Source organism: Notolepis coatsorum (assembly GCF_963971535.1).
Source record: "Notolepis coatsorum genome assembly, chromosome: 2".
Lineage (NCBI taxonomy): Eukaryota > Metazoa > Chordata > Actinopteri > Aulopiformes > Paralepididae > Notolepis > Notolepis coatsorum.
Window position 1 is genome coordinate 115,420,158 of NC_140166.1, and position 12,494 is coordinate 115,432,651.

At 51.6% G+C, this 12,494-nt stretch overlaps 1 protein-coding gene across 1 annotated transcript in view; it reads left to right on the plus strand.

The window, feature by feature from the left end:
* The window catches only part of LOC311223493 (neural-cadherin), a gene marked incomplete at both ends in the record, with an annotated part of 1,556,546 nt that overhangs the window by 830,688 nt on the left and 713,364 nt on the right, over positions 1-12,494 (plus strand). The window contains 1 exon segment of the mRNA XM_084308277.1: positions 740-912. Within this exon segment, the coding sequence (XP_084164403.1) occupies positions 740-912 (173 nt within the window).

Below are 12,494 nucleotides of genomic sequence, written 5' to 3' on the forward strand. Positions count from 1 at the left end.
ATAACAAGAGGTTTTCTGTTGCCCAAAGCATAAAGAGAATATGCATGCCAGAATATGAATAAATTGAATACAGTGTGTTGAAACATGGGCATGCCTTATTTAATCATTTTGTATTGAGATTTTCACAACCTTTGCTCCTCCTGGTTGAACAGCTGTGTGTGAACTGTAGTATGTAGTAATGTCACACATACCACACTCCATGTACTGAGCGGTAAGCTCCAGTGATATTTAGCGTAGAAGCTCATTTCAGATCTTTAGTATTCTCCTCCTCCACTCTCTCCAGATCAGTTTCAATAAAGTCTGAACTCAGGGAACTCAGTTTAACAGGCAGACTGTGAGGAGACTTCAGTTTACACAAATCAAGGACACAAGTCCTTTTGTGTCCATAAACGCCTCAAGTGTTTTTCTCTCTCTCTCTCAAGACACTTAACCCCTAATTGCTCCCGATGAGCAGGTTGGCACCTTGCATGGTCGCCTCTCACATCGGTGTGTGAATGGATGAATGTGAGGAACAAATAAAGCGCTTTGGATAAACACTATATAAATGCTGTTAATTTACCGTAATTTCATTCAGGTGTTTGAGGATGTAGAGAAGCTTGGACTGAGGAGGATGTAAAGGAGGAGGTGTGCCTTGCGGAAAAGTTAAATGTGTCCAATCCCAAAGAGGCATCAGAGAACGAGGCGAGATATCTGAAGCGCTGTTGTTGAGACCTCTCTCTCTCTCTCTCATTGGTTCCAGGTCTGATCCGTCTGCGCTCAAGCCCGCCCCCGCATCTCCAAGGGGTGGAGTACGTTCTGAATGTCACTGCGACGGACGACAACGCGTCCGGGGGCCCGCAGGCACTGTCGTCCACCGCCCAGGTCGTAGTGGGAGTGGATGATGTGAATAACAACAAGCCGGTGTTTGAGAAGGTGAGATGCACGCACACACACTCACACATATGCATGCACCCACACACACACACATTAGAGACATTTAAATTCTTTAAACAATATTTACCTTTTCAAAAGCCTATTTATGGATATAAATAGTGGCGGGTTGTCCCTGGAGAAACACTACATGTCAGTTCTCCGTGCCCTTACTGTGTCCTCTGGGTGAATTTGTAAACACTTTTTTAGAAGCACGTTCAACCTTGATGTTAACATGACAAACCGGCTGAGAAATATTGCATTCAATGAGTAATGTGAAAATATAATTTCACTGCAAATGTTTCACATCAGTACACAGGACGTCTGGGTAATCTATAGGTAAAAGCACTCGCTGACCAACGGAGAGACCCAGGTTCAATCCCCGGTAGTGGTACTCCCGGCTTGGACATTCCTATGAACACTGAACAATTGTCAGTGTTCGTGGGTGGGGAAGCTGGTGAGGGTATGAAAACTGGTCGTTGCAATAGTGACTCCTACTGGTTGGTCTGATTAGCAGGACGGGGATCTGGGGGAGATAGCGTGAACCTCAGCATGCGTTACACTCGCGGACACACACTCCCAGACACACTTGCATACACACACAGAGAGAAACAGAAGTACACGCACACACACAGAAATGGAAGTACACGCACACACAGATACACACACACACGCATAACCTTCATTAAACTGAATCTACGCAACTCATTCATATAAATAGTAGTGCTGTCAATCGATTAAAATATTTAATCTGATTAATCGCATGATTGTCCATAGTTAACGCACGATTAAATGCAAATTTATCAAATTTATTTTTTTATCTACCTTAAACGGATATTTTTCAAGTTCCAAGTTGTAATACTCTTATCAACATGAGAGTCAACAAATGCTTGCTTTATGCAGCCATTTAACACAAAAGGATGACACTCGTGCATTGCGAATTTGCATCAAATTCAAAACAGAGTGATGCACAAAATAACTTTAAAAGAAAATAATCATTTAAAACAATGAATAAAGTGTGCATGAAATGATGGGGGAAAGAAAACATTAGGAACTTGTTACATTCACCCACACAAGGGCTGAGGACTCACCCCCGCCCCCCCTCTCTCTCTCACACACACACTCTCCCAGCTCTCTTTCTCTCTTGCCCCTTCCTCATCTCTCTCACACACACGCATGCACGCATATGGCAAGCCGTTTTAGCTTTTATTCAAATTTTCTAGCTAGCTGGGTACCCAACTACGTGAATACTTTACCCAAGGCAGTTGTCCTTCCGCGTTCGGTTTGCGCGCCCTGATTGGCCTCTCAGCGCCCAATCGCGTTAGCCCTACTATCGCCGCACTACTCGCTCAATATACTACTATCACTCAACTTGCTACCGCCGTGCATCAGCTTTCAGTTCCACAGCCCAAGTCCTCGCCCATTTCCTCGTATTGTTTTCATCTCCGCCGTGCATCATATACTAAAACTAACTATCACTCAACTCACTATCACTCAACTCGCTACCGCCGTGCATCATATACTAAAACTATCGCCTAACTCGCTACCACCGAAGAGTCTCACAATATACTAACTCAATACTAATCAAAGTATTTTTAAATGCTTTGTCAATCTGTTCTGTTATTCCTTGATATAGACTTTATTCTATCAACCTTGACAATGTGCTATTGATGTATTGTAGACGAATCAAAGTATTTTTAAATGCTTTATGGCTAATAAACTAGACTAAATATAGCCTATAGAACAGATTTTTTACAGCCTAACGTTAATATAGAGATGAAAACAATACGTTATTTATATTGATGTGATGCCGATTGATATCAATAGCGCGTTACGTTAATATAGTATATTGATGTGATGCCGATTGATATGAATAGCGCGTTACGTTAATATAGAGAGATGAAAACAATACGTTATTTATATTGATGTGATGCCGATTGATATGAATAGCGTGTTACGTTAATATAGAGAGATGAAAACAATACGTTATTTATACTGATGTGAGAGATGAAAACAATACGTTATTTATATTGATGTGATGTCGATTGATATGAACAGTGATGCGTTGCTCATGGGACGAGATTGCATGAGTATGAGGAAAAAAGTTTTGTGAGCAGAATCGCGTGCACGCACACGCACGGATGTGCACGCGCGTGCACACAGGAATGCGCTGCACTCGACTGATGCGCCAACTCGCAGTAGCCTACACACCTGGCTACTTTGCATTCAAGTTTCAAGTTCAAGTTTCTTTAATAGTTGTCATACAGAAGTACAGAATACTTTCATACAAAATGCTTCTTACTGTTACGCTCCAGAGACTGTGCTAGACAAGATAGTATCAAATAACATAGTATAGCATGTAATTTAGAAGAAGAAAATGAGGTCACAGTGTTCGGTATAGACATATGTACAATGTTCTGAGTTACCATATAATATACAATACTATGCAGTGTACTAATGTACAGTACTATATAGTGCAAAGCAGAAATGGGATGAGGTACAATTTAGGTACAATTTACAGTAAGGTGTACGAGTTGTAGTGCAATCCTTCATCAATAAATATAAAGTGTGGGGAGTGGGTGCTACAGTGTGTTTGTTTAAAGTGGGTGTGTGCTATAAAGTGTGTGGAGTGGGTGCTACAGTGTGTTTGTTTAAAGTGAGTGTGTGCGTGTGGATGTGTGTGCTATGTGCGTTTGGTGGTTTGTTGTTGTGTAGTGTTCATTGTTCGTTTAGCAGCCTGATGGCCTGGGGATAGAAGCTTCTTCTGAGTCTTTATGTGCTCGCCTTGAGACTCCGGTATCGCTTGCCTGACCGCAGCAGTTCAAAGAGGCAGTTGTTCGGGTGACTGGAGTCTTTAATGATTCTCTTAGCCTTGCCCTTGCAACGCTTGTTGTAAATGTTCTGGAGGGTGGGGAGCCCCCCTCCAATTGTGCGTTCGGCTGAACGTGTCACTCTTTGTACTCTGCTTCGGTCTTGTGCAGTGCTATTCCCAAACCAGGAGGTGATGTTGCCGGTCAAGATGCTCTCTATTGTACATGAGTAGAAGTTCTTAAGGATCTTCTGACTGACTTGGAACTTCCTTAGGCGCCTGAGGAAGTAGAGGCGTTGTCGTGCCTTCTTCACAACACTGTCAATGTGTGTGGTCCATGTCAAGTCCTCGGATATGTAGGCTCCGAGGTACTTAAAGCTGTTGACTCTCTCAACCGGTGCCCCGTCGATGCTGAGGGGGCTGTAGTCCTTGACCCCCGACCTCCTGAAGTCCACAATCATCTCCTTTGTTTTGCTGACGTTCAGGGAGAGGCTGTTTTCCTGGCACCATCCCGCCAGGACCTTGACCTCTTCCAGGTAGGCCCTCTCGTCGTTGGCAGAGATCAGGCCCACCACCACTGTGTCGTCAGCAAATTTGATGATTGTATTGCTACTCCGCTGAGCCACACAGTCGTGTGTGTACAGGGAGTAGAGGAGGGGACTCAGAACACAGCCCTGGGGGGCCCCTATGTTGAGGGTGATGGATGAGGAGGTGCAGTTGCCTGCTCTCACCACCTGGGGTCTGCCCGTCAGGAAGTCCAAGACCCACTGGCAGAGGTCATAGTTCAAGCCCAGGTCCCTGAGCTTGGCTATGAGTATGGAGGGGACTATGGTATTGAATGCCGAGCTGTAGTCGATGAATAGCATTCTCACATAGTTCCCCTGCCTCTTGTCCAGGTGTGATGCTGCTGTGTGCAGCACATGGGCTATGGCGTCCTCCGTGGACCTGTTGGGGCGGTATGCAAATTGCAGGGGGTCCATGTTGATGGGGAGGGAGGAGCAGATGTAGCCCTTTACTAGCTTCTCAAAGCACTTCATGGCTATGGAGGTGAGAGCTACAGGGCGGTAGTCGTTGTGGCAAGCAGGCTTGGATTTTTTGGGTACAGGGATAATAGTGGACTTCTTCAGGCAGGTGGGGATGACAGCCTGTTCTAAGGACAGGTTAAATATGTCAGTGAATACTGGGGCCAGTTGGTCGGCACAGACTTTTAGGACGCGGCCGGGGATGCCGTCCGGACCTGCTGCCTTCCTGATATTCACTTTTTTAAAGGTCCGCCTCACCTCATGCTCTGTTACCCTGAACACTGCGCCTCCATCAGCAGCCGACCCCCCCCCCCCCCCCATTGCCGTGGCTTGTGAGCTGGTGTTGTTATTACCAGCATCAAACCTTGCATAAAAGGTATTGAGGTCATTTGCTAAGGAGATGTCACTGTTCAGTTTGAGGGAGGCGCCTTTGTAGTCTGTCATCGTTTTGAGCCCCTGCCACATAGCTCTAGAGTCAGCTTGTTCAAACTGGAGTTCAATTTTATCCCTGTAGCGCCGTTTGGCCTCTGACACTGTCCTCCTTACGTTGTATCGCGCCACCTTGTGGTCATTCATGTTGCCTGCCACTAGGCCGTCGTTGTATGCTTTGGTGCGCTCTCTCAGAGCTTCACGGACGGATTTGTCTACCCAGGGTTTTTGATTTGGGTAAACTCTCATTTTGGTAGTGGGGATTGTTTCTTCCACCAAAGTACAAACATAGTCCAGCACTGTCTCCGTGTAGACATTAATGTTATCTGTGTCGCGGAACACATTCCAGTCTGTGCATCAAACGCAGCCTGGAGCGTCTCCTCTGACGTCAAATCCCATTTCTGCACCTCTCGCGAGACTACAGGAGTACTTTTGATTCTCTGTTTGTACATTGGTGAAAGAAAAATGGACGCGTGATCTGATTTACCAAAGCCACTATCAGAATGAGCCTTGTAGCCACCTTTAAATTGCGTGTAACAGTGATCTAGGATGTTACCGCCTCTGGTGTTGCAAGTCACATGCTGATAGAAGTCAGGTAATACCTTTCTCAGATTGGCGCTATTGAAATCACCCAGCACTAAAATGGCGGCGTTAACGTTCGCCGCTTGTATTCTATTTACCTCGTCGTGGAGTCTGGAGAGCGCGACGTTGTTACTGGCTTGCGGTGGAATATACACTCCGACAAGGATGATCGCCGTTAACTCCCTCGGGAGGAAGAAAGGACGACACTTGATGCTTATATATTCCAGGTCTGGGCAGCAGTGGTTGGATAATTCCTTCACGTTAGTTGGATCGCTCCAATTGTTGTTAAACATGAAGGCAATACCTCCTCCACGTTGTTTACCGGACTCTGCTGTACGATCCTTGCGGTGGATAAAGAAGTGTTCGGCCGGTTGGATAGCGTGGTCTGGAACGTCCGGCGCCAGCCACGTCTCGGTGAAGCAGAGAACGTTGCAGTCTCTGACGTCTCTTTGGTATTGAATCCTTGCACGGATATCGTCCAGTTTATTGTCAATTGATTGTACATTGGCTAGCAATATACTGGGTAATGGCGTTCGGTGGCGTCTGGATCTCAGCCTGTTACGGATCCCAGCTCTCTTCCCCCGCCGTCTGGTTCCTTTGTTCCCCGGATCAGGCTCTGGTCCCATTTTCCGGAGAATCTCCTCAGGCCAAGCTGGTCCAGTGAGTAATCCAATCGGTAAGTTTCCCGTAATCCGATGTCTATAAGTGACTGACGGTCATACACATTAAATGCACCTACTGTTGGTACAGACAAAACTCTTAAAACTATAAATATTAACAAAAGTAAGCACAGTCTCGACGGAGCGAACAGAAAGGCAGCCGGTCGTTGCAGCGCCATTCTACTACATATCAATAGCGCCGGTCGTCAGGTGTTACATTCCATTCGTAGAGGCAATTAGGCATTGTTTTTAGTCTGTCCTTATGCGAGGGAACATTTATGCACATGTGCGGTAGCACGCGCCTGGGAGCGCACGTGGCGTCATTAGCGTGCGTGCAGCCAGTGTTGATATGAGCATCGCAACACTGAATATGAATAGTGCGTTACGTTAATATAGAGAGATGAATCCGGGGTTGTCACCAGCTTGGCTGGCCGTCTGCACTGATACAATTGGCTGTATCAGAGGGTGGGAGAAGCTGGCGGGGTGGGTCCGGGTCGTTGTAAACAGCGACTCCTACAGTTCGGTCGGGGCGCCTGCTAAGCGCGGATTGGACGTGAGGGGGATAGTGTGGTCCTCCCACACGCTACGCCCTCTCAATGAGAATCCGCGCTGCCAGGTGAAAAGAAGCGGTGATTGGCTGGACGTGTGTCGGAGGAAGCACGTGGTAGCCTCCACTCTCCCAGATGATCTGACTGTGGGGGGTAAGTGCGCAGCGACCAGGAAGGGACTGGGAATTGGCATACGACTAACATTGGGATGGGAGAAAATCGGAGGAAAATGGAGGGGGAAAAAGACCAATAAAAAAAAAAAAAAAATATAGAGAGATGAAAACAATACGAGGAAATGGGCGAGGACTTGGGCTGTGGAACTGAAAGCTGATGCACGGCGGTAGCGAGTTGAGTGATAGTAGTATATTGAGCGAGTAGTTAGGCAATAGTAGGGCTAACGCGATTGGGCGCTGAGAGGCCAATCGGGGCGCGCAAACCGAACGCGGAAGGACAACTGCCTTGGGTAAAGTATTCACGCTACCCAACTAGCTAGCTACAGTAGCTAGAAAATTGGAATACAAGCTAAAACAGCTTGCCATACGCATACTGAATGAATGAATGAAAAACTTTATTTAACAGATTGCAGAATGGGTACAATACAGTACGGCTCAATAACTGCTTGTGCTTATGTCCCCCCACACCTTCCAGAAAAAGATATTTACTCTAAAGTTACGGGAACCACTTTCTTGCACTGTATGATGCAATGTATCATATCTTCTCACAGGTGCAAGCTCTGTGCCCCTTGAGAAAGAAAAAAAACTCAAACTTTTCTAAATGGCCCTCCTTCACTGTCTCTCATGCAGTTACCTGAACTCGAGTCCTAATGCACAGGCACTTTGTACCGTAAGGGCTAGCACCAGCCGACAGGCACTTTAAGGCAATATGCACTTTACATTGGAACACTGAGCTCTTTTAGGTACTGTAGCATTTTTAAATTGTTTGTGAAATACTTCTATTGTGGGGATTGCATCGCATGTATTCTTGTGTGTTTTTATACTGTATGTTTGGCACCAAGACAAATCACAATCGACCATGTGTTGAAATGGCAATAAAGTTTTCTATCCATCTCTCATGCAGTTATATTTGAGCCTTGCTCTTATTTGACTCATTGACACAATGAGTAGGCGACTGATGAGGCGACTTTCTGTCAGAGAAGCCCTGGACCTCATGTTTGAACCAGATGAAGAGGAGATTGAACCAGAGATAGAGGAGGATGTCTCAGAAATGGAAAACAGCGATCCAGACTATAAGCCTGACCAACAGTCAATAGACCAGGGAGAGGCCACTGACGGAGAGGCCCCTGAGAGAGAGGCCCCTGAGAGAGAGGCCACTGAGAGAGAGGCCCCTGAGAGAGAGGCCCCTGAGAGAGAGGCCCCTGAGAGAGAGGCCCCTGACGGAGAGGCCCCTGAGAGAGAGGCCCCTGAGAGAGAGGCCACTGAGGGAGAGGCCCCTGAGAGAGAGGCCCCTGAGAGAGAGGCCACTGAGGGAGAGGCCACTGAGGGAGAGGCCCCTGAGAGAGAGGCCCCTGAGAGAGAGGCCCCTGAGAGAGAGGCCCCTGAGAGAGAGGCCACTGAGGGAGAGGCCACTGAGAGAGAGGCCACTGAGGGAGAGGCCCCTGAGAGAGAGGCCCCTGAGAGAGAGGCCCCTGAGAGAGAGGCCCCTGAGAGAGAGGCCCCTGAGAGAGAGGCCCCTGAGAGAGAGGCCACTGAGAGAGAGGCCCCTGAGAGAGAGGCCCCTGAGAGAGAGGCCCCTGAGAGAGAGGCCCCTGAGAGAGAGGCCCCTGAGAGAGAGGCCCCTGAGAGAGAGGCCCCTGAGAGAGAGGCCCCTGAGAGAGAGGCCCCTGAGAGAGAGGCCCCTGAGAGAGAGGCCCCTGAGAGAGAGGCCCCTGAGAGAGAAGCCCATGAGGGAGAGGCCCCTGAGAGAGAAGCCCATGAGAGAGAGAGGCCCTTGAGAGAGAGGCCCCTGAGAGAGAGGCCCCTGAGAGAGAAGCCCATGAGGGAGAGGCCCCTGAGAGAGAAGCCCATGAGAGAGAAGCCACTGAGGGAGAGGCCCCTGAGAGAGAGGCCCCTGAGAGAGAGGCCCCTGAGAGAGAGGCCCCTGAGAGAGAGGCCCCTGAGAGAGAGGCCCCTGAGGGAGAGGCCCCTGAGGGAGAGGCCCCTGAGGGAGAGGCCCCTGAGGGAGAGGCCCCTGAGAGAGAGGCCCCTGAGAGAGAGGCCACTGAGGGAGAGGCCCCTGAGAGAGAGAGGCCCCTGAGGGAGAGGCCCCTGAGAGAGAGGCCCCTGAGAGAGAGGCCCCTGAGGGAGAGGCCCCTGAGAGAGAGGCCCTTGAGGGAGAGGCCCCTGAGGGAGAGGCCCCTGAGGGAGAGGCCCCTGAGAGAGAGGCCCCTGAGAGAGAGGCCACTGAGAGAGAGGCCACTGAGAGAGAGGCCCCTGAGGGAGAGGCCCCTGAGAGAGAGGCCCCTGAGAGAGAGGCCACTGAGAGAGAGGCCCCTGAGAGAGAGGCCACTGAGAGAGAGAGGCCCCTGAGAGAGAGGCCCCTGAGAGAGAGGCCCTTGAGAGAGAGGCCACTGAGAGAGAGGCCACTGAGAGAGAGGCCCCTGAGAGAGAGGCCCCTGAGAGAGAGGCCCCTGAGAGAGAGGCCCCTGAGAGAGAGGCCCCTGAGAGAGAGGCCCCTGAGAGAGAGGCCACTGAGGGAGAGGCCCCTGAGAGAGGGAGGCCCCTGAGAGAGAGGCCCTTGAGAGAGAGGCCACTGAGAGAGAGGCCCCTGAGAGAGGGGCCCCTGAGAGAGAGGCCCATGAGGGAGAGGCCCCTGAGAGAGAGGCCCCTGAGAGAGAGGCCCTTGAGAGAGAGGCCACTGAGAGAGGGGCCCCTGAGAGAGAGGCCCATGAGGGAGAGGCCCCTGAGAGAGAGGCCCCTGAGAGAGAGGCCCTTGAGAGAGAGGCCACTGAGAGAGAGGCCCCTGAGAGAGAGGCCCCTGAGAGAGAGGCCCCTGAGGGAGAGGCCACTGAGAGAGAGGCCACTGAGAGAGAGGCCACTGAGAGAGAGGCCCCTGAGAGAGAGGCCCCTGAGAGAGAGGCCCCTGAGAGAGAGGCCCCTGAGAGAGAGGCCCCTGAGAGAGAGGCCCCTGAGGGAGAGGCCACTGAGGGAGAGGCCCATGAGGGAGAGGCCCCTGAGAGAGAGGCCCCTGAGAGAGAGGCCACTGAGGGAGAGGCCCCTGAGAGAGAGGCCCCTGAGAGAGAGGCCACTGAGAGAGAGGCCCCTGAGAGAGAGGCCCCTGAGAGAGAGGCCCCTGAGAGAGAGGCCCCTGAGAGAGAGGCCCCTGAGAGAGAGGCCCCTGAGAGAGAGGCCACTGAGGGAGAGGCCACTGAGGGAGAGGCCCATGAGGGAGAGGCCCCTGAGAGAGAGGCCCCTGAGAGAGAGGCCACTGAGGGAGAGGCCCCTGAGAGAGAGGCCCCTGAGAGAGAGGCCCCTGAGAGAGAGGCCCCTGAGAGAGGGGCCCCTGAGAGAGAGGCCCCTGAGGGAGAGGCCCCTGAGAGAGAGAGGCCCCTGAGAGAGAGGCCCCTGAGAGAGAGGCCACTGAGAGAGAGGAGCCTGAGGGAGAGAGGCCCCTGAGAGAGAGGCCCCTGAGAGAGAGGCCACTGAGGGAGAGAGGCCCATGAGAGAGAGGCCCCTGAGAGAGAGGCCCCTGAGAGAGAGGCCCCTGAGAGAGAGGCCCCTGAGAGAGAGGCCCATGAGAGAGAGGCCCCTGAGAGAGAGGCCCCTGAGAGAGAGGCCCCTGAGAGAGAGGCCCCTGAGAGAGAGGCCCCTGAGAGAGAGGCCCCTGAGAGAGAGGCCCCTGAGAGAGAGGCCCCTGAGAGAGAGGCCCATGAGAGAGAGGCCCCTGAGAGAGAGGCCCCTGAGAGAGAGGCCACTGAGGGAGAGAGGCCCATGAGAGAGAGGCCCCTGAGAGAGAGGCCCCTGAGAGAGAGGCCACTGAGAGAGAGGCCCCTGAGAGAGAGGCCACTGAGGGAGAGAGGCCCATGAGAGAGAGGCCCCTGAGAGAGAGGCCCCTGAGAGAGAGGCCACTGAGAGAGAGGCCCCTGAGAGAGAGGCCACTGAGAGAGAAGCCCATGAGGGAGAGGCCCCTGAGAGAGAGGCCACTGAGAGAGAAGCCCATGAGGGAGAGGCCCCTGAGAGAGAGGCCCCTGAGGGAGAGGCCACTGAGAGAGAGGCCCCTGAGGGAGAGGCCCATGAGGGAGAGGCCCCTGAGAGAGAGGCCCCTGAGGGAGAGGCCCCTGAGAGAGAGGCCCCTGAGAGAGAGGCCCCTGAGAGAGAGAGGCCCCTGAGAGAGAGAGGCCCCTGAGAGAGGGGCCCCTGAGAGAGAGGAGCCTGAGAGAGAGGAGCCTGAGAGAGAGGCCACTGAGGGAGAGGCCACTGAGGGAGAGGCCCCTGAGAGAGAGGCCCCTGAGAGAGAGGCCCCTGAGAGAGAGGCCCCTGAGAGAGAGGCCACTGAGGGAGAGGAGCCTGAGAGAGAGAGGCCACTGAGGGAGAGGCCCCTGAGAGAGAGAGGCCCCTGAGAGAGAGGCCACTGAGAGAGAGGCCACTGAGGGAGAGGCCACTGAGGGAGAGGAGCCTGAGAGAGAGGCCACTGAGGGAGAGGAGCCTGAGAGAGAGGCCCCTGAGAGAGAGGCCCCTGAGAGAGAGGCCCCTGAGAGAGAGGCCCCTGAGAGAGAGGCCACTGAGGGAGAGGAGCCTGAGAGAGAGGCCCCTGAGAGAGAGGCCCCTGAGAGAGAGGCCCCTGAGAGAGAGGCCACTGAGGGAGAGGAGCCTGAGAGAGAGGCCACTGAGGGAGAGGAGCCTGAGAGAGAGGCCCCTGAGAGAGAGGCCCCTTAGAGAGAGGAGCCTGAGGTGACATACCAGTCCAAGAATGGCAACTTGCTCTGGCCTTCATCCCCCCGGGAGAGAGGTTGCAGAGGAGGCATCCCTGGCTGCCATCAGGGATGTTTGGGACAGATGGGTGGAGCGCCTGCTACTGATGTTCAACCCAGGTCCTGAGGTGACAGTGGGCGAGCGTTTGGTCCCTTTCAAGGGTCGTTGCCCCTTCAAACAATACATACCCAGCAAACCTGGCAAGTACGGGATCAAGATATGGGCAGCTTGTGACTCCAAGAGCAGCTATGCATGGAAAATGCTAATTGCAACAGGGAAACCCACTAATGGAAGGCACAATTTTTATAATATACAGTAATGTATAGTAAACACCATCTTTAAACTTACTGCAAAGTTATAACATGAAATTCACCCCTGGTGCCATTCTGTCTGCCACCCCTTGATTCTACTTGCTTTGACTGTTCAAATGAGATGTCAACCATCAAAATTGGATAAGGACTTCCAGAGACATCACTGTGCAAAATACACTGACCAATTTTGAACAAAAATAGTATGGGAAGGGGGGTATGACCGAACGCAAGAGAAGGGTTAAGTCAAAATATGACATAAACACACCCTATTTTTCAGTAATATTACACATTCCATTATTGTGCCACTTCTTACAGTAT